At 38.8% G+C, this 26,483-nt stretch overlaps 1 protein-coding gene across 4 annotated transcripts; it reads right to left on the bottom strand.

Moving 5' to 3' along the window:
* Positions 1 to 180: 180 nt before the first annotated feature.
* On the bottom strand, positions 181 to 26,483 carry PLA2G10 (phospholipase A2 group X). 4 transcript variants are annotated; one of them, XM_053992456.1, is made up of 7 exons: positions 26,348 to 26,483; positions 25,917 to 26,061; positions 25,109 to 25,205; positions 9,411 to 9,822; positions 4,801 to 4,966; positions 3,225 to 3,331; positions 181 to 740 (listed from the first exon to the last, which is right to left on the bottom strand). In XM_053992456.1, the coding sequence occupies exons 4-7, from the start codon at positions 9,457 to 9,459 to the stop codon at positions 595 to 597; spliced, it is 468 nt and encodes a 155-aa protein (XP_053848431.1). In that variant the 5' UTR covers positions 9,460 to 9,822; positions 25,109 to 25,205; positions 25,917 to 26,061; positions 26,348 to 26,483; the 3' UTR covers positions 181 to 594. The 4 variants fall into 4 exon arrangements, with proteins under 4 accessions (XP_053848431.1, XP_053848432.1, XP_053848433.1 ...); XM_053992457.1 differs by lacking the exon at positions 26,348 to 26,483 and having other exon boundaries at positions 25,917 to 26,341; XM_053992458.1 differs by lacking the exons at positions 25,917 to 26,061; positions 26,348 to 26,483 and adding an exon at positions 16,300 to 16,414 and having other exon boundaries at positions 25,109 to 25,122.

Here is a 26,483-nt window from a genome sequence, read left to right as displayed (position 1 = left end):
CCTGTGCTTACAGGAAATTCAGGGTGTACATAGAGTAAGGAGTTTGAGGCATATCAAATAAGCAGCTGTTTAGAAAACTCGATTTAAAAAGTAAATGCTGGAAAAAAACCGATTATATGATTCTTCAATGCAGGTAACATTACTCCAGGTAAATGAAATTCAACACTTAAATTAGGCTTTGTAGTAAGTGTTTAATGTAGATGAGAGGGCTCTTTGTGCTGACACTGTCACTTCATGAACTTTTTCCAGTCAGTTCAAAGTTAACAAACGCTAAGGTTATAGCCAGGGGAGGGGGGATAAAAAGTTTACAACTAATAGTATTATCAACCTGAAAAATCTCTGAATCTGAATATAAACAAAAATTAACATTGTCAGTTACTCCTTAAGCTAATAAACTCAGATTTCTGTTTAGTCAATAATAAGTGCATGGGAGAAAGTAAATAACAGGAAAAATGTTTACTTTGGCCATTTTGAGGTGGAGAAGCTGAGGTGGAATGAAAGAGTATCAAGAAAGGGGAAAATTATTTATTGTCATTACTGTGGCCAGAAAAAAAAAAGTAATTTTAGATTTAAATATATACAAGAGTTATGTATCTAATACCTACACAAAGGCTGAATCTCACCACACATAAAGTCTGGCCACAAAAGGTATTTTCTGTGGTAGGGAGCTTTAGAAAAACATTTGGCAGCTTCACGGTCACATTCACATGCCATTTTTTGACATTTATCTTCTAGTGAGTCTGAAAGAAAGCACAGTAAGTTTGATATTAGTCTGAAGAAATTAAAAATTCCAAATGGAATACCAAGAATTGTTCCTTCACTTTCCCAATTTGCAATACAAATGCCTTACATTTCAAGTGCAATAGGAACTGTACTGAGCTTTGGTAAGACTGAGAACCTGTGGAATACTCAGTAATCATCAATCTTGGCAGGTGAAAATACAACAGCCAGATAAAGACTTAAATACTCTTCTAGTTTTTTAATAAAGGAACTCTGATAACTGATCTCTCTTTAGAAAGTGGTATGGGATCCTCCCTGCCTTCCCTCTTGCGCTAGTGAAACTTCACTTTGGGAAGATATTCCATTCATATACCCTTTATAATCTACTACAGGATATAGCATTAAAAATAACATATGGGATATATACATGACATGCAAAGGTGTTCCATGTCCAGCCTAAACTGCCCACCTTTTTTTATTAAGGCATTCAGTGAGAAGTTAGGTAAAGTGTGTTTGTGTGATATAATCCATGTCTAGTCATGTTTGTTTTATACTGTAGTGTTGTAACTTAACAGATTTCTTGGCATGAGTGTTCCTTCTTGGCATGAACATTTTCTTCTACAGCAATGTATTTTGGATTCAGTGTGCCAACCGGGAAGTGTGTGGTTTTTTTTCTCTCTGTAACTGTCTGTAAACTGAAGAATCCTTGATTACATTTTGTCTTGAGTGTTTACCATTTTAAAAGCTTAGCCAAATCACTGCTTGAGATTTGTCCAGGAGCAGAACAAGTGTTCAGTTTTGTGAATGAACTCAAATTCTGCCATGAAATGGAAGTGTTCTTAATGTATATGTGTTTATGCTTCAACTAGCTGCCCTAAGAGCTATTCAATAGCACAGGTAGCATGAACAACATGATAGGATAAAAAATCAAAACATGTTAACTGAGAACTATTCCTTCTTCTGTTCTTATCCTGGTATTGCTCCAGACTTTATCTTCTCTGTGCTGTGCCAGGGACTTGGTTTCCTGACACCATGCCTGCTATCTTGGCCAGTATTTTGGATATTGTCAGGAGCAAAATCTTTACAGCCAAATAAGGGTGGACTGTAATGTGATTAATTAGTGTGAGAGAGAAGATGTTTTGTCCATCTGGGGCAGGGGAAGAAATGAACAAGTATTCTGAATGACACAGACACTTGGGCAAAGTAAAGATTAAATATGAAGGAGGAAAGAAAGTAATGTCCAAACTGCCATTTGTTTTCAGGTCAGGCAAATTCTAAATTGAGTATGAAATGAGAGGGTTTTGTGTTCTCTGTAAATGGCCAACTGTTGCCTTTAAACCATGGTAGTCAGAAACTCAGACTTGTTTTAAACAAGTTTATGTAAGGGTTTTTGCATTTCTGTAGTGCAAATAATAACCAATTTTTAAGCTCATTTGCATTCTAGGTAGAAGCATAAAATTTTATATATATTATAATATATATATATATATATAAACTGACTGAGCATCTAATTTTTAAAAACAAAACAAGCAAACAAAATCCTGAACAGCACACAAACAAAAAACCAATATAAAAATGTGACAGCAACAAGAAAAAAACCCTGTAAATATTAGGGGTTTTGAGAAGCTACAATTTCAATGAGTCTTTGAGTATATTGGAAAGCAGTTGCTAAAACTTTGGGAGTCATGAACAAATAATGCAAAAGAAAAGCTGTTTTTTCCTGTTAACCATTTTTGGGGGTTTTTCTTTTATTGTGATTTCTTTGTCCTTAACTCAGCATGGCAAGTATATTGTGGAACAATCAAACAAAATTTATCAGGATGTGGTCAGCAATCTGTTGCAATTTGTACACTTCTGTTATGTAAATATTTTCAAATTAACATTTGTTAATTTAACTTCCAGAAATAAACATACTCATCAAATATTTTATTACCTCATTGTTTGAAACTGTAACCTGTAATTATGAATTCGTTCATAAATTGCAGCCATCAGTGCAACTGATCAGGGATAAATATGCCAAAAACATGCCCATTATAAACTTAAAAATAGTGGGAAGTATTTTCTGCTAAGTAGGGAAAAGATCTTTTTAAACTGTTACCATTTTCTTGTCTCCTGTTGGTACTTGCTCTCCAGCTGGAGACTTGCAGGGAGTAGCATAACATGGGTTCCTCAGCAAATGTAAATGCTGAGTGGCTGAGTAAAAGGATGGTTGTGGTTGTGTTTTCTGAAAAGGTAATAGATGCTTCTAGCTCACAGTTTTGTTTGCTTATGTCAGTCAGAGGGAGGATTAAGAAGAGGAAACTGCATCAACTGCAGTTGATTGGTTTAGCTGTGCTTTCTGAAGGCACAGTGTATCCTGGCAAAAAAAAGTCACAGAAGGAAGATGGTAAACTAAGAGTTTTACAATTAATTAAGAAAATACCTTTCTAATTAGATAATTAGTAGAATTAAGAAACAACCAAACAAATAACCCAACACCAAAAAACTCCCAATTGCTTACTCACCACACACAGCAGAATTGTCTTTGCATTCCCAGTGGTAACTTTCAGTCTTTGGCTGACAGCCTGCTTGTTCTGCCCTCCCATAGCAGCAGTCATGGTGAAAGCAGCACCTGAGAGGAACAGAGATGGTGATTTATGGTCACACAGTCTGGGTGGGGTTTATCAGTGGGTTACTACAGCTGTGGAATAATAAAACAGTCAACATCAGTGAGTGTACAAGCATTATCTGCTCAGGAACCAAACCAAAAGGGTAATTTTTTGGTTTGGTTGATCACCTGGAAAAAATTACTACTTTTTCATTTAATAAGTGATGAGAAAAATGTCTCGTATACATTGAGCTAATTGAATCTTCAGAGCATTTTCAGCTATATGTGAGTATGCTTTTCTCCTAGCCCCTTCCACAAAATGAACTGTTAGCTCATTATCATCAGAAAATTTAAAGTTGCTCAAAATTACTATTTCAAAATTGTTCTTGTCATAATTGGCACAAAGAATTTTTAGGCTTTCTATGGCATTGTGAAACTGAACAGTACAGGTAAGAATTAGTGACAATTTAACACTTAAAAAAGGCATTAAAATATGTTGGTGTAGTGTCTCTGGTGTGGAGTCATTGCAAGCCCAGAAAAGCAAGTAGAGGAGGTAACAAGGACCTGAAATTGGGCAGCTTGTAAGTTTTTGCTGCAAACCATGTACATCCTTTCTTTTTGACATGCTGGAAGAACTAGGTGTATCCACAAAGTATTCATTCATTCATTTATTCATTCATTTAGTTTGCTCCTGGCAGACTAAAACCATCAGATTACAGCAGGTAGATGGTGTTTAGGTTGCCTGAGGAACTTGTGTCTGCAATAGGAAAAGTTAATGCTGTGAGCTCTCACTTTCCAATTACTGTTTTTCCTGTGCTTATTAAGTAATTACTTGGTCATTCCCCACGAATCATTGTGTAAAGATCCTGTGGTACATAACAGTTGAACAGCACAGCTCAGTAACTCCATTTCATGCATAGAAATTTAAAAAAAAACCCAAACCACGCAACAACAGAACAAAACACAAAATCATCTTCTTTTCAGTTAATGTTCAATTATAAGTTATGTTGATGATAATCAGTATGCTGTGATTTAGTACTGAATGGAAAGGTTTGGGTTTTAGAATTATTTTTCAGCAGGTTGAATTTTGCATAATTCTTATGTATTATTTTGAATACTGATAACATGGAAGATAGTAAAATCAAAAGATTTTTTTGTTGCCTTTGTTTTTAAATTTTTACTTTAGATAGCTTCAATGTTTGAACTTTAAAGCTTCTCCAACAAGACTTTAGTTATTTAGTTCTTTGCTGAAACGCAACAGCAAAGAAACTCAGTTGTACTGTGAATCCTGTACTAATGCAATGAGAATTTGAATTAAAGGCAAGATCGTGTAGATCTACAGCAACACAATTCGAATGCCTCAGAGTTTCTTAGCAATCTGAGCTGTGTTTAAACTCAGTTCCCTCTCTCAAATAGGCCTAATTTATATTTTAGTCCTTTTATTTGTCATCTGCATTCAGCACTTAATTATTCAGAGAAGTAGTTACTCTCACCAGTCTACTCTGTCCTTGGGCCATCCTTTTCCTCCCAGGCCACAGTAGCATCCGTAGCGTAGGTAGGCAAAGGGAGAGCGCCCTGTGGTGCATCTGATGGCTCCGGCCAGTTCCAGAATTCCTCTTCGATTTCTCAAACGGGCTTCCCCAAAAGTGCCTTTATAAACTGGGGACAAAAAACTATTATTGAATCCAGCATGTGAATATAAAATAGTTGGGATTGTTTGGGTTTTTTAAAGCATTGATAATAAATGACAGTACTTGAAATTAATCCAGTTTTATTTTTGACACTCTGGGGCCATGCTGCTTGACCCAGTCCCTGTGTCCCCAGTCCACACTGAGCAGAACACTGAATCCTGAGAACAGCTGCAGTGGTTTCCTCCCGTGGAGGCAGTGTACAATGGCAGACCAGTCGTTTCCAGTCTTCCAGCTGATGAGGGCCAGCGTGTGTTCTGGGGTCCAGCCCCACCCAGTTGCTAAGATTAGCTGTCTCAGGGTTGCAGTGTTTTCTCTTTAACATAACGTGTAATTTTGCCCATATTATTTTGTAGAATGTAGTGCTTTACATTGGAAGAAAAAGGTCCTTTATGATAGGGTTTTGGTTTTCCTCATTTTTAGACAAAGCAGCCAAATAACTGGTGGCGATGGTGTGGTGGATGTAAGGCAGAGAAATGGATGAGTGCTTGGAGTTTTTCCCAGGGAAATTAGAAAGGTGGGGTTTGGTTATTTTCCTGTTTACTTTTGTTTGGGGTTGTTGTTTAAGTGATTCTCACTATTATTTGTCCAGAACAAAATTTACTTTAGGAACTATATTTTAACCATCCCATATCAGTATTAAAGCAAGAGGTTCCAAGCAGCAGAAAACTGTTGAGACTCGGGGTGATATTTTTAGGGGTTCATGTCATGCTGAGAGATAGAACTAACACACTGAAGACCCTGATGGTAATGGGCAGCCTCTCCTTGCAGTGCAGGCTCCAGGCTATTCACAGCAAATTTTGAGAAGCTGAATAACTACAAAACAAATTCATTTTAGAAGGCTTCTGATTAGAGTTTCTTATTAATTAAACTACTTATTTTGGTATGAGGAGAACAGTTTATAAACCTAAACTCCAGTACTGCTTGCAGATTCCAAAAGGCATTAAGATTTAATAACTCATAATACCTGTGATGGAGACAGCAGAAAAAAATGGTTAGACTTCATTGTTGGAGGCTTTGATGGTTACTTTCCTACAAAATAGCTATATCATTATGCAGTTTTTATATAACCTGCATAAGCACATAAGCTATTATAATAGGATAATAGAGTAGTGTTTTGTATATAGATTATATCATAATAGATTATATGATTAACTATAATCAGTTAATGGAAAATCTGACAGAAAAAATACCGGTCCCAGCACAGTTGAGTAACTTGAAATGTGTGGGATGCGGGTGACCTCTGGCACTTGTAATGTCATGAAACAGTGGGATTTAAACACCTCATGAAATCACCTCAGTAAGAAATTAAATTGGTTTGTGTGTGAGAATGGTAAAAGAAACACTTTAGGAAGAACCATCAGGCAGCATCACTTTCCTGACTGTTGACCACTCCCAGATCTTGTGTCTTCTGCTTTTTGGGCATGTGATCTAGGGGCAGAAGTGTTGAAACAAGGGTGTTTAAACTTGCATGTGCAGCTTTGGCCATTGATTAAAAGCAGTCATATCCTGAGGAATTAAGAAAAGCTTCCTTGCTATGTAGTCGATTGCAGTTTCATTTCAAAGCTGCTGAGTTGGCACTAAACTTCCTTGCTAAGACAGTGAACAGTATCTGTTGTGCATGGCTCCTGTTCCAGAACATTTCCTGTATGTTCAGTGTGAAGTTTTGATTCTGGGTAGCAGAAGCATCTATTTGGTTATAAACAGATTTGTTTTATGATAGCATTGAGAGTGTTACCTTCATTGTCAGTACAAGTTCAGTAAATTCTGAGCTGAAAACCCTGCAATAAGGCTGCAGCATTACAAGTGACAGCTGGTTATGCTCTTCAATGTCAGTAATGGTTACTCTTGTAGAGTAGACAGCCAGTAATGTCTGGAGGAACCATGTTAATGGCAGAGCTGTGTTTGCTCTGCATGACCTTGGGGATTCTGAAAAAAGTGAAGAATTTTTGCATTGTGTCTCAGTTCCTGGTAACTGGGGAAGGATGGTATAGGAGAGATAAAAGTCATGAAGAAGAAAATAAGAATTTCTAAATCATATTCCTGGTTTCATCAGAGAATTGTTTGCTAAGTTGGGACAATTCCCAGTCCCTTGATTTAAATCCATGACAAGTAGAAGTGATGAACTTTCTGATGAACTCTCTGACCTGAGGAGCTCAAGTATAATATGCTATGTGTCTTAAAGGAAAGGACATAAACTTTTTGGCCTTGTAATATATTTGTGTTACAGCATCTGGACATCCAGTTGTAAACCAGCATAGCATAGATACTCTGAACATGATATTCTGTCGCAACAGCTTTATGAGTTGAGTTAATAAAAGCAATGAAATGCCATCTGAGAATGCATAGAGCTATGGAAACTATCAGAGTATCAATATGTTGATGATGATGATAATAGATGCTGTTTTGTGGGTTTAAAAAGAATTTTTAAGCCATTCTTTTAAAGACTGAGGATACAGAAACGGGATATCTGTATGCAGTCATGGTGCTCCAGTAGTTCAGAACTTGAAACTTGGGAATAAGCAGACTTTCTGATGCATTTCCAAGATCTTGCAAAAAATAACTCTCTGGCTTATAGAAACCTTACTTTTTGCTTAGATTTTTACTTCTTGTTTCCTAAGCCATCAGGATTGGCCTTGTTCACCTCATTTTATTGCCCAGACAACTTACATGCTATCTCCACAAACTCTGGTCACATGTAAATTTTTTGAAAGGTTAAATTTCCCTGTTTTGATACTTTGGACCAGTTGGGAAACAGATAAATTGCATTTCCCGTGCTCCTCACTGCCCACGGAGTGGGTGACTGAGGTGCCTGACTCAGAGCTATCAGAGCACAGCCAGGCTCTCTGTAATGAGCATTCCAAGCTGGCAGAAACAGTGATTTCATTGCTTCCCTTAATGTTCTTCTGAGGTTTGTCCCATGCAAAGGATGAAGTCTGGAGGATGATCAAAATGCAGAAGGAATCAAAGGGGCAATCTGAGGTCAGGAAGTAGAATTGGGGCAGGGAGCTTGGTGGGCCCTAAGTTGGCCCCATTATGCAAGCACCTTACCTTACGGACTTTAATCACAGGACTGCCTTCCCCCAGACCCTGTTCCATTCTGTGCCCAGAATCTGTTCTAGGAATTAATTGAGGCTCTTTTCATTAGGATTCTGCTATTTGCAAGATTTGTTGTGGTGAATTTGCAAATGGTGTAGGAATGTATAAAAAACACCTGCAAGAGAATCTTTTACTTAAGGCAGCTGATTGCTATTCTGGAAGATAGGATTTTATCCTTACATCTGTCACAAAGGTTCACCACGAGGTTAATTTAATCACTTTAAAACAATACCTATTGATGTTTACAAATAGTAGGCTCCCAACCTGCTGAATATCCTGGGGTTGGAGTACCAAGCTACCACAGCACTCAGTGAGAACTAGGCTTTGAGTAGTTGGAGTTCCACATAATTTTATGAAGTTATAAGTTAAATTGGGTTCTACCATGTCACCATGGGAACCTAAAATTAGAGGATGCTTTTTTGTGTCAGCCCACATACCTATCTGAAAAAAAGGGATGATAATATAGTTTCAGAGAAATGACTACAATCAGATACTGTACTGATGAATACCTCAGAAAACCTATGAGGAAATGGACTGGTAATTGTTACAACCAGTCTTTAACACTGATTAATAAATAGGATGTAGGAGACAAAAAAAATAATTAAATATTTGCAAAGTGACTAATTGGCTGTGTGAAGGTGTGAGGCAGGGGTCCTTTAATTACATTCTCACATCATAACTCATTCATGAAGACTGATTCATTTTTCAGAAGAGCTCAGTTAGGGTTTTGAGACGATCTCAGTCCTAGCAATTCCTGCTTCTGAACTGCTTAGTAACTCAAGTACTCCATGACAGCTCACTCCAATACCCAGAGAAGAGTGGGGGTAAAGCTACTGGCATTATAGAAAGATTGTTATTTCACGTGCAAGCTGCAAACTGATTTGAAACACGGAACTTTGTTAGCGGAGTTGAACATTACTGATGAACTCTACAGAAGTAATGTGCGCCCCTCCAGCCCCGCTGCCATGTGCAGGTGCGGTCTGAGCACCGGCCGGGCTGCCGGGGTAGCTCCAGCCGCCGCTGGCCGTGGCAAATCGGGGGTTCCCGTGGGCGAGTCCCACCCAGCTGTGCCCGAGCGCTGGCCACCTGTCACAGGGACTGCTCTCCGGCGTGGGAACACAGGCACCTCTCGTGAATGTTTCTCCTAACACTCCTTTCTCTACCCCTCTTCCCACCTGCCAAGCCCCATCCGGCCGGGTCCGGGCAAGGGAGCGCGTCCAGCAGAACCCGCGGAGGCGTCGCTGGACGCGGCCGCTTCCCTGCCGGGAAGGACCGTGTGGATGCCGAGCCCCGGCCCGGGGCTCTGCTCTACTCACCGGCCGCCGGCAGCAGCAGCAGCAGCAGGAGCGGGGGCAGCGGCGCCATGGGCAGCGACGGGCGGGGTGCGGGTCCCGGCAGCGGCGCTGTGCTCGGCAGCGGAGTGTGTAGGTGTGTGAGCCGCAGCCCGGCGTGCCGGCTATAAAAGGCTGCTTTCTGCCCCGAGCCGGGTCCCCCGGAGCCCAAGTCCAAGCTGTGCTGTCCATCTGGCCAGAAGGGAGGAGCTGCCGCTGGAAGAGCCGGCGAGAGCTGGGACCTGTCAGTCGGGCAGCGGAGCGCGGTGCAGGCACGGAGGGTCACACCCCGCAGGTCTGTGATGGGGGCTGCCTCTCCGCTCCTCCACACCTTCCTGCTCTGGCAGCTGTATTTTCTTTTTGAATTACAGCAGTTCCTAGGTAATTTAATCTAGATCTGAAGAGGAAAGCAGGAACGGCGTTTTAAGTTAGTCTAGTGGTTAATTATAACCAGTGCTGAAGACGTGCTCTATCTGGAGTCTGCATCAGCCAGACTTCATCTACTGATTGCTCCTTTCCTTGGATGACTAAAGGACAACCAACTCCTAAACCAGTTACGGATATTTGTAGCTTGATAAAAACTTTTTAATTGTACCTCAAACAAACTAACTCTCAAAGTGAGTATTTTTTTTTTTGTACATTATATATTTGCATATTTTTCCATTCCCTTTCCAAGTTTTATATTATTTTGTAAAACATACAACTAGGTATCTTATTACAATCAGTTTCATTGCTTCTCTCAACACTTCTTTCATGTGATTTTTGCTGTGTTCATACTTTCCAAGTATTTCTTCAGACCTTTTATTATTGCACTGAAACCAGTGCATTTCCTGTCAGTTGTTCAAGCAATCAGAAGCCCTGAAATTTAGAGTATTGATTTTGTGTGCATGTGTTTTGTCTTGTGGTGTTCATACTTTTTCTCTTTTTTTGGCATTTTTATATTCCAGGATATTACCCCCATAGGATCCCGTTGAGGCCTACACTGCTAGGATATAGAAAGAGAAATAAAACTAGTTTTATATATGGAACTTAAAAAGAATTTTTTATTTGTCATGTCATCTTACTATTGGAGAGTAGTTTGGTGGGGGGTTTTTGTGAATGGTATTTCATCGAAGAAATAAAATTATTTTTTCATGCACATACTGAGGAATAATCATATATTTGCATTAAAATGCTCTGATTTCTGTGTTATAACATTCATCTTTATTCAGGAGAGGTATAAAGTAATATGTGATGTGATTCCAAGAGACAAAAAGCATGCACAGACAGATCAGATTTGTTTTTGTTATGCTCTCATTAATCCAAGCTTTCTGAAATGTTTGTGTTGGCAGTGAAGTGAGGGTAGCATAGGATAAATGTGGAACATCGATTGGAGGCAGGATATTGATATGCCATTGGGTGGGCCTTTGTGCAACCCCACGCAGAACACCAGGCAAGGTGTGGCAGCTCAGCCAGGACTGTGCAAGGCATTTTGCAAGGCAGAGGGTGCCTGTGGGAACTCCACACAGCAGAAATAAGCAGGGTTCCCACCGGAGTGCTGGTGTTCTGTGGAGAGGGGAAGGCTGCTGGAGGCTTCCTGTGAAGCCGCGATGCCTGCAGATCTGTACCAAGCAGCCGCAGGAGCGCTGTGCTGGGACAGTGCTGCCAGCCCGTCCTTCTCCTTCCAGCCCTGTGCCTGGCTCTGGCCAGCATGGGGAGCACAACTGCCACTGTGTGTCCCAACATAGCTGGAGTGGAACACGAGTGAAGTAGGTTGTGTGGCAACCAGAAAGGCTGCTCATGACCCTTATAAGTGTTGGTAGAAAACCCATCTATTGGGGATTTTTTTTTACCATTTTTTTAAGATTACATTGCTATTGCCATCAACTGGGTCAGGACAATTTTCCTATTACTCATGGAGTCACATCGCTAATTACTGTTACTCTGGTCTCGTACTGTCACTTATACTTCATTTGTTTACCGACTCTTCCGGTCAATAAGTCACACCTATTAGAACACTTTAATGGTGTCTGAGAGCTGCTTAATGAAACTTCCAGTTGAACACTATCCCATTCAGCATACCATTGCATATGACAATGAAAACAGTATCCAAGGGAGCAAAATGAATTACATTTCATGTTGTTCTTCAGGACACTGACTGATGCAATGTTTAGTGCAGCTGATACGGTTTTCTCTGAAGAAAGGAAAGTAATCTTATAACCACTGAAAAATCAAACGAGACTGAAATGCTCAGACTACAGCTGCTTCTATCAGAAAGTACACAAAGATATGTAGGGACAGAAACTGTATATAGTGATGAAGTAAGGAATGCAAGCCATGAGTTCTGATTCCTATAAGTATAGTAAAAGTTCAAAGGAGAACATCCAGTGAAATTGGTGACAGGGGAGGAAATCTGGTAGAAGAAAATACTTCTATTGAGGCAGAGCTAGATTGTCCAGTTAATTGCCAGGCATATGGGTAAGAAAATATACCACTAACAGACTGGAAGTTCCTATGAATTACAATGATAGAGCCATATTTTTAAAATTAGATTTGGTTCCCTTTAAATTTCTTAATTAAAAACTTATGTAGCAGTGTAGACCTGTCATATTTCCTTTTGTAGTGTTTCTTTTCTTCTATTTGAAGCACTTGGAAACTGGCCTAAGTCCTATGTGACAAATGGCATTTTCCCTCTTACTGATGAATTCTTTCTGTCAACTGGAGTTGTGCAGGGGTGGGGAGAAGCATTTGCTTTTCAAATATACTTTCTCAAAAAAGGCTGCATGTGCCTTATGATTGCTTTAATTGTTTTTAAATCTGAGAAATAGATCAATATAATTGAGACACATGGCTGTACTGAGGAACATTCTCACAGCATAACACTGTTATTGGGAAACTTGTTAAATCAGTTCTAAAAGCCTCATTTCTCAGGGTCCAGGATTATGTACATGCAGGAAAACAGCAGGGTATAATAACTCAAAATGTTAAAATGCATATGGAAAGTGATAGAATGGTCTAAAATATAGTTAATGTAAGTGCAAGTTATCCACTACCCTGTGATCAGGTGAAGGTAGTGATCTTAAGAAAGTGTAACAGTAGATTTACTGCTGACTTAACAGCTGAAAAGCTGTCTCTTTTTTTTAGTAATAATAGCTCCATTAAATTATTTTATTTAGTTACAGTAGTTATTTTTCCTGAGAAATAAAAAAAGCATGGCACCTACCTTGGTCAAATTTACGAATACTCTGCATTTAGCTTGTTGTGAAACAATATAATGTTGCTGCTGAGTACTGATGAGCGTCTAGGCAAAGTCCTAAAAAATGCCTACAGCATTAAGCATGTGGCATTTAAGCCATAGGGCATATCTGCTGCCTCACTGAATTAATGAACTAATAAAGAATGGTGAAATAAATTATTTTCCCATTGTTAGAGATGGGAATGGAGGCAGGATGATTTCCTTAAGGTGCTTTATGATGGCTGTAGCAGAGTTAGAAAACAGAAATTTGATGTTTTGTATCCCAGGTTAAGTCCCAGATTGGGTTCTTCTGTGGCACTGTCTCCTGGAGGAAAATAAGGAAAGAAGCACATGTCTTACTGTGAGGGTATCAGAATAATTAGAACTGAAGAGTTGTTTCCCAGCAGTTAAGTCAAATGTCTGTGTTTACTTGTTGCTATACTTGGTAAATGTCTGAGTTATTCCACATCTTCTTAAACATTGGATTGGGACACAGGTTTTGCCTGGAATATATCCTTTACAAGTGTATGTTCCTTTAGATACTGCATGTCCATGTAGTACACAACTTCTTTATCATTGCTGTCTTCATAAAAATACCAAACCAAACAGCCTAAATTATCTGAGTATTTATTTGGAAACATTCAGTGCTTTTGTTCCCATTTTTGGAGGTTTGGCTGGGTTTCCTCACTTTCATGTCCTTCCATCTCTTAGTTCCTTTTCACAACCAATGCTTCCTGTTTACCAATGTTTTCTTCAGCTCATGTTGTTGGGAATGTTGTCCCAAAGTGTACAAGAGTTATAAAGCCAAGTTTTGAGAGACAAGCTCCATGTGGAAGATTAGAAAACATTCTGCTAAGCCATTTTATAGTATTTTGCAATGTACATGTATTATCTCAAATCCAGTTCTAGCATACACAACAAAATCCAACTTTAAGACTATAGCAGCCTATAGCATAACTTGTAATGTCTCTGGTAGTAGTAAGTCTCTGAGTAGCACAATATGTTCCAAGAGAATTTTGGGGATCATGTCTGTAGTGTTGTCCTTTCCATGCCCTTTGGCAGCAACGTTACTCTGTCCATGCTGCAAAAACACCATGTAGTGTGTCACTGCCCAAAACAGATAGCTGTGTGCGGGAAAGGTTGTTATTACAGAAATGTTCTTGAAACTGCTATAATGTCTGCAGAGGAGCTGAATTACTCCTACACTTTTCTTCTCTCCTTCTCCTAGTTTTATTTTTTTCCTGATCCCCATTCTCCCCTCTGCTCCTTTAGTACAACAGCTGCTAGCACAGAGTCCATTCCATCCATACAACCACCCAGGCAAGTAATGAGATTGCAAGAACGTTCTCAGAGCACCATGTATTTACTGATGCAGTTCTGTCCATTTTTATGGCATGGAAATACATTGCCTGTCTTTGAGCAAAGGCACACACTGGAGATGCTGGGGAAAGACTATAATTAACTTGCAGCTTACTTAGCTCTTAGGTTCTGACAGTCATCTCTGCCTTCCAGAAGATTTGCACTAAGTCAAGTTCTACATTTGGCATTTGCATCCAAAAAAAAGACTCACGGCCTGCTTCTTGTGGAACCCAGGGATACTTCTTATTTTTATATGTTGAGGAAAAAAAAGACTTGGCAATGCAATGTGTGCATGTTTCTAAAACAGAATTTGAAGTCTCGAGCATATCTCTGGAAGGATATTTGACTTGCTTTCTTTATATAGGTTACATCAACTTGGATTCTTGAAATGGTTGATTTAATGACCAGGATGATGGGATAAAATGACCTCTCAGCACATTTGTGGGTGATACCAAATTGGGGGGAGTGGCTGATACACTGGAAGGCAGGGCTGCTACTCAGACAGACCTAGTCAGACTGGAAAAATGAGCTCTTGGGGACCTCATGAAGTTCATGCAAAGTCCTGCAACTGGGTTGGCATAACCCTCCAAGTGGGACAGGCTGGGAACAGCTGGATAGAGAACAGCTTTGTAGAAAAGGAGCTGAGGGTTGTGATGGACAAGCTGAATGTGAGTCAGCCGTGTGCTTCTGAAGCTACTGCGCCCAGCTGCAAACTGGGCTGAGTACCACTGGTAGGCTTGGAGGGAATTGATTCTTCCCCTCCATCTGACACTTGTGACACCACATCTGAAGCTCTGTGTCTCATTTTAAGAAAGCCATTGACACACTAAAGCAAGGGTACCAAACTGCTCAGGCAGCTGCAGTTCATGACATACAAGAAGATGAGAGAGCTGGATTTGCCCAGGTTTAAAGATGGTGAGTGGAGATCATCGTGCTGTGAAGCACTTTGTAATCATGCTCTTCTAGCATTTTGTGTAGAAGAAATGCAGCCACATTTTTTCCCAGAGGTGCTCAAGAAGCAATGAGCACAACCTATAGCAATTCAATATAGGAAACTTTTTTTTTAAGGATCAAATACTGAAGCAATTTTCCCTGAAAGGCTATGCCAACTCCATCCTTCGAGATATACATAACTCATTTCAACATGACTAAAAGCAACCTGCTTTAATAGGACCTGCCATGAGGAGAAAGTTGGACTACAAAACTTGTAGAAGTCCCTTGCCTCCTACACGATTCTGATATTGTGATGTGATAGCAGATATATTCAAATTAGCAGTTCCACCCTGCCAGGAAAGGAGACTCCAATATCACTTCCTTTTGCCTAAAGGTTTTTATGAAACCATGGCCTGTAGGCAGGGAAGGCAGTAGGCCTATTCTGCAATTACAGATTAATTGATAGTATTTTTTTTCATATATCATCAAGTAAAAGATGCAAATGCACCGGGGAAATCATCTGTGCTGAATTCAAAGAGACTTGAGATTTTGCCCACTTCTATTATCTAGACAGCTTTGTCACAAACAGAAGCAGTGCCCTTTTCATACTTTCCTACCATTTTAACTCACTGTTATGAAATCCCATTTCTATGCCTTTGTCCTTGTTGACCATTTCTGAATTTTCTTCCAGTTCTATTTTTACTGAGAATGGGGGGGGAGGCTGCAGAATTGAATGCAGTATCCAGGGTGGAGACAGAACATGGATTTATAGAGACTGCAGACTATGCTTCATTTAAGAGAGAAGAAAAAGGAATTCACAGTTCTGTGTAACTTTGTGGCTTTTTCATTGTCTCTAAATGTTTTAAACTGCTTGAAAATAAAATGAAGATATTTTTGTTACCTGTTTATTTGTTCACTTCTTAGTTGTTTTGTTCTTCGCCCTGTGAACAGTGAACACCCCATTGGTCTGGTCTGCTTATCTTGCAGCTTTCTTTCAGGAGCATCTGTGCAGTTTTATGGCAACTGAACCCATCAGGATAAAATCCCTAAATAATGTGTCCTTCAAAGGGAAGGTGAGTAGAATGTAGCCCTTGATTGTTCCAGGCTAATCTGCACAAGAGCCCTCTGTCTTTAAACACCATCCAGACTGGTTTGGGAACTGGGAAGTTACTGAATTTCTTGTTGAGGGTCAAAAAATCCCTGCAAGTACTGAGGGGTAAGGAACACAGGGATTAGCTAGAGAATTTAGGAGTAGGGAAAAAGTGAGTATAGGAAAACTTGTATCTTTAAGACATGTAAGATCAAAAAGGTGCTGAATAGTGCTGAAGAACTATGTGTCACTTGTCAAGTAGGTTCTGAATCTCTCACCTCCAGGTCTCTGTGGGATGGAGTCCTACTTTTATTCTTTGCTTTTGCAGAGTGGTTGGGATGAGGAGTAATTGAACCACAGAACTGTCAGCACTAACATGATGATTTGCTATACCTGAAATAAACCAGATACTTCAAATCAGCCACAAGATGCAAGAGTCATTTGCTGAGAGCATGCACAGAGTGCCAGTGCACAACAGGAAGGCTAATGCTCAATAAAATGTTGTTTAGGCACCAGGAACTGCTTGATTTTCAGTGAGAAGTGGGGACTCAGTAGAAGGTAGGAATTTAAATGCATTCTCAAATCTGGGCCAACGTGACAAACATATGTTTTCTATGTAGTCCTATTTTCCACTGCATTGGAAGGCAACAAATGCCATGGGGACTATACAATATAAACAAATTAGGACTATTTATATAACCTATAATTACAAAGAGTTAAGCTTATGCTTCTTTGGAGTATCAATTACTGTCTTAAGAATACATTTTCCTAAAACTAAGAACGATTTTATAATTCTATAGACTTTGTATTTCCTTTAAAAAGATCAGTAATGGAAAAAAGAAGACATATTCAGGACACTTATGAGCAAAAGACTTGTAGACTCATTGCCACACAGAGCTAAGGAAACAGTGGAGTGTGAAGGAAGTTGCTGAATTGAAATCCCAGTACCTTCTACATGTGGCAGTGCTCAGGGAAGATGATATTTAGCTCTTACGGAGTTCAATGAATCTTCAAAGACAAATAGAACTGTTGCATCTTCATCTAAATTATGCTGAATGATAAAAATTTTGTCTAGCTTCTTTTTGTGACTATGAATAGGAATAATATGGTACATATAAAATTTTATGTTGACCATATTCAGATTACCTTTTAAAATAGACAGCTTATGCATGCTTGACATTTTTACTTCACAGAGCAAAACAGTTCTGCATACATGGAGTATTCTGAATTTTGTGTATCTGCACATAGGATCTGCATACTGAAATGTAATGGTGATTTCATGCTGCTGTGGGACTCACAACCATCTAATTTCCTAATTCTGTTTGCAATTATTTAATGCCATGTTAATGTTTCATGTTCCTGTAGTTATCTCCCCTCTTAGAAAGAAGAAAAGATAAACCCTTATTAGTTTATGCACCATGTAATCCCTAGGAAGGATTTGCCTGGGACAGATAATCTTCACTTATGTTGAAGTCTTATTTAGAATGGAGGGTCAATTTAATTACATAAGTAAGCCTAATTTTTATTCTGTAAAATACTAGATTGAATTTTTGTTTAGATTGGTTCTTTCTGACAGCCACCCAAAAAAAAATACCTGTATAGTTTTTATCAAAAAACCCAACAGCCAACAGATACTGCACATCACTCTTCCAAATGCAAGGACATTCATGGATGATTTTGTGCAGAGATGCTGCCAAACATCCATTTTCTTCGATCAACTGGGCTTTTTCATTCACTTATTTTTGTTGAATCAACACATAGTTTGTCTACAGATGTGTGCAAACATGTTTTACATATTCATACAGTAAAGTTGAATTAAAATGTAAAGCAATGTAAAGTAGTAAATTCTCTGTAATGACTCAATTCCTGTTCCTATAGGAGGGAATGCATCTTAAGATCTAAATAATACAAGCACTAAATGATCACTTCTTTCATGTATGGAGAGAAACATTTTCTACCATAGCACATATCTTGCATCCCCCCTCCCTCAGTTTTCTGTAATCTGCATAGTTAGCTGATTACTGCACAACTGGAAGGACTGGAATTAGGTGGGTCCTTTTATGATCATTATGACAGCAAGTGGAAGGAAGAGGAGGAGCTGCAGCAGTCCTAATTTTACTTGAAATACTGGGCTTAGAAACCTATGTGAGAACACTGAGCATCACAATCCCTTGGAGAAGGGTTGACTTCGAAACAAGTGTCACTGCTTACTGCTGTGCTGCTGCTTTCAAGTTTTTGGTCTTTGAATTTTTTCATCACTTTTTTTCTGGTCTCCATCCATCATCTTTTTATCTTTGGCTTCTTAAGTCACCTGTCATTTGTTCAAGGAGATGAAGGTCAGATCATCTGATCTGACTTGTATGCCACAGGCCCTGAAATTTCTTATACCAGCCCAAGTAATTTTTCTTTGAAGAGAAATATTTTCTACCTGCTTAAAGCATATAATTAAATTTGGAGTCACACAGCATTAGAAGATAAAGAACTTCCTGTTCCGTTACCAGAAGAGCATCTTGTAAGGGGCCTGTGTCTGGAAAAAGGCTGAATGGAGTAGGCACCAGAGGTAGAGACAGGCCAACCTAATTAGGGAAGGATTTATTTAAAGCTGATTGACTTGCAGTAAAACGGGACTACAGACATTCAGTGTGTCATATTTTTATAGTAAAAACAAAATTTAATAAACACAACTTCTTTATCCCCTCAGAAAAAAGGTGGGCTGTTTTGTTATAAGCAATAATTTGGACCTTTGCGAAAAGGAAGTAATCGTAGTAAGTTCAATACTAAAATGTTTCAACTGACAGAGAAGGTTTTGTCTTCAGAAAATATAAAGTATAAACAGCATTTGTTACAGGTTAGGTTCTGACCTCAGTTAAACCAGTACATACCTAAAAGGTAACAAAAATGTATAAAATTATCTAATGCCCAAGATTCAGCAGTTTAGAGAAGAAAATACATTTTTAAGTAAATAAATTATCACAGCTGCATAAGTCTCATTTTACAAATTTCAGTAGTGAGACTCAGGATAACTGAACAAAGTCAGTGGCAAGCTGCAAATTTGAAGAGCCAAGCTGCTTGGCAGTTTCTGTGCTGAAGTTCTGCTTATTGATCAAGAATAACAAAACTGTGGTTTTAAAGAAAGGCTGACACGCCCAGACTACATGAATATAGAAAAACCTCAGAAGGCAGGCAACATTTCCTTTTAAAATAGCTTCTAACAATGCTTTAGTATAATTATACATGCTCCAGACTCAGGTTTGGAAGAATGTTAACTCTCCTGTCAATCAAAAACCTTCTTTTTGTGCAGCCAGTGGGTGGGGTGCCATATTTGAGAGCGCAGCATTCAAGTTAAAACCTCAACCATCCAAGGTTTGTTTTGAATCTTACAGCACACAAACTCAAACCTCAAATTTTGTGAAAGCCTACATTGTCAGAAACACAAAAATAGATTTATAAAACAGATTCCAAAAGCATGTAAAAAGTGAAAAGTTGATTAGAGTGAAGTATGAGAAACAGCAGGACTCTGCCTGTTGTAGCAACTTCAATCTTAATGGCAGTGCAACTCTGTTGCAACTACAATTGTTTCTTAAAAATATTACTCCACGTACCTATGTCCTACCTTGCAATAGCTGTGTGGACTAAGACTGTGTGAAAGGTCTTTGTTGCTCCATCAGTGTCATTATGTTTAATGGCTACTGTAAACTGCATGTCCTTCTGGATTCTCTTCCATACTTCAGAATTAGAGCTCCATGAAGCCACGGATACTGTGTTAATCTGTTAGTCCACTGTCATGGAACTCTCATCACTTCTGATATTGCCAGTTTGTAGGAGCAATCTCTATATACCAGGATGCTTCCAATCCAGCTGACAGCTGCAGTAATGTCAGCACCACTAAATTAGGCAGTGCTAAAACAGTAGTTCATACTTGCTCCGCAAAACCCTTGAGCAGTGTGCTTAGTAGGGAATACTGGCTTTTTCAAGGAAGAAGAAAACGTGCTAACCTTATTTTTAGATGTATTAATTTCTTCAGATTAATTCTCTGAGGAATCACTGATTTCCAAGCATTATGTTGTTTATATGGCAAATCAATTTTTGCCTGAGATTTCAGTTTTAGGGTCATATTGGTTTGAATGCATGATAGAGGGATGCGATGCACGAGTCTTTATGGAAAATACTTTCCTAGGGTATCTATGGCAGCATTCATAGGGTCATGGAATGGTTTGGGTTGGAAGGAACCCTAAAGATTATCTTGTTCCAACCCCCTCTGTCACAGACAGGGACACACTCTACTAGCACAGGTCACTTTAGGGATGCATTCAAAGAATTCTCATGCTTTCCTGCTCTACTTGTATGATTTCCTTAAAATGCTAATCCTTCTAGTTTGACAAATAACAATTAAAATATTCTTTACCCTTTTTGTATTTTAAAACACTTACTTGCCCAAGAAGAGTCAAGAATTGAAATGAAGATTGCCAGGAAGGAATGAAAGGCGAATTCTACAAAGTTTTGTCTGGAAAAGTGTGTTTTAGGAGGGTGGAAGGACTCTTTTCACCCCTGCCCTCTGAAGAAGATGTATTTTGAATCCTGGATTTTGGTAACAATTGTAAAGAAAACAAAGACAGCTCTTATCAGTTTGATGCTCAGCAATATAAAACCAGAAGTACACTGAATGCATCAGCTAACTTCATTCTCCTTGTGTTTCTGCAGAGGTATTTTCTTTGAAAGACTCTAGTCAAGTCTGGCCATTCCTTATTTAAAGTTTTATTTAAATTCAGAATTATTCACTGTATATATAAAATTGTTCATTTTGTAGCATGACTTTCATTTCACTATATTTCAGGAGACATTATTAATTTTCTTTCAGCATTTTCTGCAACATGAGAAAACAAAAAGCAAACATTACTTGAAACTCTAATTGCTTGCAAAGTGTCAGAGGTGAAGCTGAAGAATTCCTTAAGTATGTTTTTATACACAGACAGCTTGAAGACACTTTGCCATTTGGATGACTGCTTGACCTTTTGGAATAAGTATGACAGTTAAGATAAGCTGATGAATAAATGCTTATCCTGTTTGCAGGAATTAGGGTATTGGTCTACAACTGAGCATCATGGTTGCATTCTCTATAGAAGACCTGAGCTTCCTCCACAGTACATGGAGACAGTTGAGAATTCATAAGAGCCAATATGATCATTTGGAAATGTCATGGAACTTCACATGGATATGGTTAAGCAAGGCAGAGAGGTGTAACATTTAGGCCCTTTGACCTAAGACTGCAGGGAAGCAGACTCAGTGCTGATGTGTTAATAGCTTTCAGAGAAACAGTTTAGAGGCTTTGAAGATGTTTAGCCTACTTAGCTCACCTACGAAAAGGATAATCTGTTTGCCAGCTTCAAGAGGATTACAGGCAACCCTTAGCAGTCTCCTGCAAAACCTGCTTCAGAGAGGTCATTCATGCTCAGAGCAATCCATCTCACAAAGTGCGTGATTTAGCACTTCATTGTGGCTCAAAACTGAGCCAAACTGATTGTCTTCATGTACTGTGCTTTGGTTCATTTGTTAGAGCTGTCTCAGAGTATGGGACTCCTTTGGGGAATAAGACAGGGACGGGTGCTCCAACCATGACATTCAATCTGTGTGTTCAGACTAAAGCTATTCCAAAGTTAACCCCTGAAATCTGCATTGAGGCTGAGCATTCAACAGCTACACAACATTTGTTTTATGAAAGGACTTCATTTGGATGAGTCTGCTTGCAGGGAGGAGCACAGGCATGAGCATGTGCAAAACCAGCAGCACCAGCATACATCTTCTTCTCTGGTCTCTCTTGGACAGCTTGTACTAAATATACACTCCTAAAAGGCACACTATTTTTCCTTTGACATTACCAAGAGATTGAGATCTTCTAGATCTTGGCAAAGCTAAAAACCAAAGAAAGGTTTATTCTGGCAGGAAACTCCCTGTGGAGAGAGGTATTCCTCAGTTCTGCTGTGTTACTTGACAAAGCACCATTCTTTAACTGAATTAGATGACAAACCATTGTTTCCCCCCCCCCCATCTTCTTTATGGGCAGATTTAAACCTTATATATAACCTGTGATAGAAAAGAGATCAATTCACTTTACCCCTATTCCATCTTTCCAGTTATAGCAGAGTTCTCTAGCATTAAAGACCTGATGTAGTTAACCTCTAAATAGACAGCAAAGCAAATGTGGACAAAGTCAGGTGAAAAATCAAGATATTGAAAGTAACTAAAACATAGTCCTAAAGTACGGCTGCAATGAGCATTATGTATTGAATAAAACACTTCCTGAGTTTCATGCTAGCGGATGCAGTGACAGTCTCTATCTTCCAAAGGAAGTAATCAGACACACCTTATATTGCTAAATTAGTTAGTGCAGCCACAGTTACAGAAAAGCAAATGATAAAATTGAGACATGATGTAAACAGCTGAAGCTCACTATAATGGGCTAGCTAGTTACAACAGTGAGGTAAATATTATATTAGCACACAGGTCAGAAAATAGGTGTGATTTTCCTTACCTTAATCTCCAAAGCCTGTTTATTACATACAAATAAAACAGCACTTCTGAGAAAATGGAATAGAACAAAATAATCAAATAACACAGGACACAGATTGCTACATTTAATCATTCCTAACTATAATAAATAACAAGGAAAAATAAGATTCTTTTTAAAGGGTAGGAAAAGTTCTAGTTGTTTTTTTTTTTTTTTTAGGGAAACTGAAAGACTAACATAATATTAACAAAATGCAAAGTGTCTCTGAAAGAAGAGTTGACAAACTAAAAACAACATTATGTGCTTATCCTGCACTTTCAGAAAGGGTCCTTATCTCACTGGACATGAAGTGAGAACTGCTCACAGAACTACCTGAACTTCTGACTGCTCATTACCTGTAATAGCTAGGATAAATAAGTTATCATTAAACCAAGAATTGAAGCAAGGTATATATAATTCCTATTGAAATACAGCCTTTTTGTCCACACAGATACATTTCTCCAACTGTAAGAAATTTTGCAAATGTATGACTCTCTTAAGCAAATAATAAAGCACTTAAAAGATGTACAGATCTTGAGAGTATGCAGTGTCAAGGCTCAGTAAGGTAGAAAACTGAATTTAATCTACTAAGAGCCTGCAGAACAGAACTTTTATTTGTATCAGCCTCTCAAATTTATTTACTCTTCAGTATTGCTTGTTTGAATTAATACAGAATCTTCCACTTCACTTTTAAACCATATTTTCAAAGTTCTCTGTGTCTGTGGCTCTGCAAATGAATCTTGAATTTCATAGTCCAGCAAAAACTTTATTTGCAAATTTTTACATACTTTGTACAACTAATGCTTAGGAAGGCTATCTTAGCTAGGCACCTTGACTGTAACAATTAAAATATTAACTACTGCATTTTTAGAACAGTGTACTTGAAGTAATGGTTTGGGTATTTGCTGTAGAGACATTTTCAGGAATGGCTTCAGTTTTGCCACTCTTCCTGTCCAAGTGTGTGTGTCACCATCAGGAGACAGTCTAGGCTGTAACACCACCCACAGCCAAATGATTCTGTCTCTTATCCTCTCCCCTGCCAAAGTGAGATGGTGCAGTTTGATTTGTTGCCAAACATACTGAGTTTGAGTAACTTAGATACCTCAGGGCGTAAAGCTATCTGGGGAAAAAAAACTGGATCCATCTCCCACCTGACCATTATAACTGTTACCACCCTTTAGGGAAGATTAAACACAGAGACTGGCAGTACCCCACACCCTTTTTGTTTTATTTCTGGCTAACAGATCTCTAACCAGTCATCCATTTGAAAAATGGTTTTGTGTTTTTTTCTGCTCACATCCTCATTAAAGCAGTCATCCATTACTTTGTCACAATGCAACGTATTTTACTCATGACTCACCTCTGAGGCTATCTTGAGGCCTGAAGCTAATGCTTCTGATGGCAGCTGGCATTCCAGCTTAGCCCCGCTTAGTATGTCTGCTTTCTGCACGGAAACGGCTTGACTTTTTTTTTTTTTTTTTAATTCAAGCCATCCTTTTTAACGTTGCACCTTCCAACGCAGAAAAATCGTTGTTCCGCACCTGCCGTGGGCCGGGTCAGACACGCCCCGGGAGAGACTCGCTCCCCCTGCTGGCCCGTGGCAGCGAAATTCCCCTTGGATCGAGTGAGATAATCCACGGCGAGGCGGTATGGGGTGGTTTTTTACGGGCGTTTAATTTTTGCCGTGGATTACGATTGAGACATTGAAATCAATCCAAGATACTATCTGTTGTAAAAAAACCTACAGGTGTTTCACTGCCTTCCACCAATTCCAACAAAATTTTAACATGCAAGAAACCGTAATTTAAAAAATGCTACATAGTTTCCCAAGGAAACTAAAGGTTCATCGGTAACCTCGGCTCATAACTAAAGTTACAGTTTAACTTGCCCTGTGGCTGTTGTCAAATACTCTGCTCCCCCTCCACCACGGCCAATCTCACAGCGATAGCAGAAATCACGTCTCTGCCAGGGCAAGAATGGTATGCCAAAAGCAAATGAACTTCAATGGTTGTTAGACTGACAAATCACAAACACAGCTTCGCAGCATCCTATTTGTGTAGTTGAAAGATACTGATACAGTGTTTAGCGCACGTCTGAGGGTAACAAAGTTATAATATATAGATGTTTAAGAAAGAAAAGCAAAAAAGTAAAAAAACCACCACAACCTCTTCATTCATACTCAGGATAAGTGTTGTCTGCTATAGGATAGTTTTTCTTGCATGGATTGAAGAAACCATACAGACTGATGTAGTTCCTGCTAAAGTAAAAGTCATCCTATTTTCATGACTCAAACCCATAATGTGACTGGTAAGTGCTGGAAATTATAATGTATAATTTTATTAGCATTTAAAAAGGAAAAGCTGTTGCTATTTCAGTGATGTAGTGGGTCAGGGTTTTCAAAAGCATGGTACGCACATGAGAGAGCAAATACAATACCACAAAGAGCATAACTTCCATACAATACTCAATTTTTTATCACAGAGATATTAAGAATCCATCACTACCAATAAAAAAGCAGAAACAAAACTTAAGGCTGGCAATACCTTTTAGTGAGAGCCCTCCATATGCTGGTCAGCTACAAGAATGCGCCACAGATTTTCCTGTTCTGGCCAGAGAAATGCTCACTCACCTCTGGGCATCCTAAGCAAAGAGCTGTGTCAAGTGGTGGCAGTGAATTGAACAATAGCCACTGCAAATTGGCTTCTAGAATGGATTACACTAAACTGTATTTGATATACACATGATTACCTTGATTAAACAGCAGTATTTTGGTTAAGTCACCTTTGGAAGGGAATCATTCACACTCTAATTTAGTTCAGTTTAATTTTGCACGTTTCTCTTCTCATAAAGTTCTAATATGGTTTAAGTATTTCAGTTTGGTTAATTCAGGTCAATACCCCCAAGTATGACTTTGCCAAAGGGGTTCTCCTTTTCATACTTTCGTTTTGTATAAAGCTCTGTCTTGGTGAAATTTTATAGGCTGCATACATTCTTTGATGTGGAATATTTCCTTGGGTAGTAGTTGTAACATAAATTCATGTCTGATCACAACTGACTATTTTTAGAGATGTTTAAAGGGGAAAAAAAAAGGAAATTTGCTGGTTTAATTATTCAAGGAGATTTTTCTTCCTCCCCATGACACATGCAGAGTTGGAATAACCATATATTCCATAACCACTGTTTGAGGAAAGAGAGCAATGTCACCATCCATATATTTAGTATGCAATTCTGAGCCTGGGAAAGATCAAGAACTTGATTCAAATTGAAAAAAAAAATGAAACAGCAAAATCAAAAGTGTTTTGAAGGGAGTATATTCCTCAAATTATCTCCACACACAAATAACTTACTTACATCAGAAGTTCCAGTGAACTGTAATCTTCATGTCAGAAAGTGTTGCATGACAAGGACTTCCGATGCTGCAGATTAAGGAATACACTGGAAAAACGTACTTGTCTTCCACTCATCTGCAACTATCATTCACACCCATGTAATCCTCCTGATCAGTGAGCACATAAGAAATATGGGTTCCAAAACAATTTATAATGCTTGAATTATAAAAAGTCAGACTGATTTTGTCTCCTCTCCAAAAGTTTGTTTAGAGTTGAAGAGAAGTCCCTTTGCTTGCTTTGTTTCACAAATTTATTCCAGATTTTATGGGAATGTAACTTTTGAAGTCAGGAACTTCTTCAATAACCTCCTAATTCTAACCCAAAATTTATTTTGTTTTCTAACAGTTTGAAAGGCAGCATATTTATACAGACATTTTAGTAATTTAACTTTACCTGATGTGATTTTCAAGCTCATATTTGCAATCTGTATTACATCTGAAATTTCTGAAAGTAGTCAGGAATTCCCAACAGGCCATTCTTTCCAGGTGAACAGTATGCAGCAAATCCTAACAGCAGGCTTGGAAAAATC

This window comes from Vidua macroura, chromosome 16 (assembly GCF_024509145.1).
Source record: "Vidua macroura isolate BioBank_ID:100142 chromosome 16, ASM2450914v1, whole genome shotgun sequence".
Lineage (NCBI taxonomy): Eukaryota > Metazoa > Chordata > Aves > Passeriformes > Viduidae > Vidua > Vidua macroura.
Note: the sequence above shows the minus strand (reverse complement) of the source record. Positions and strands in the feature narration are given on the sequence as shown.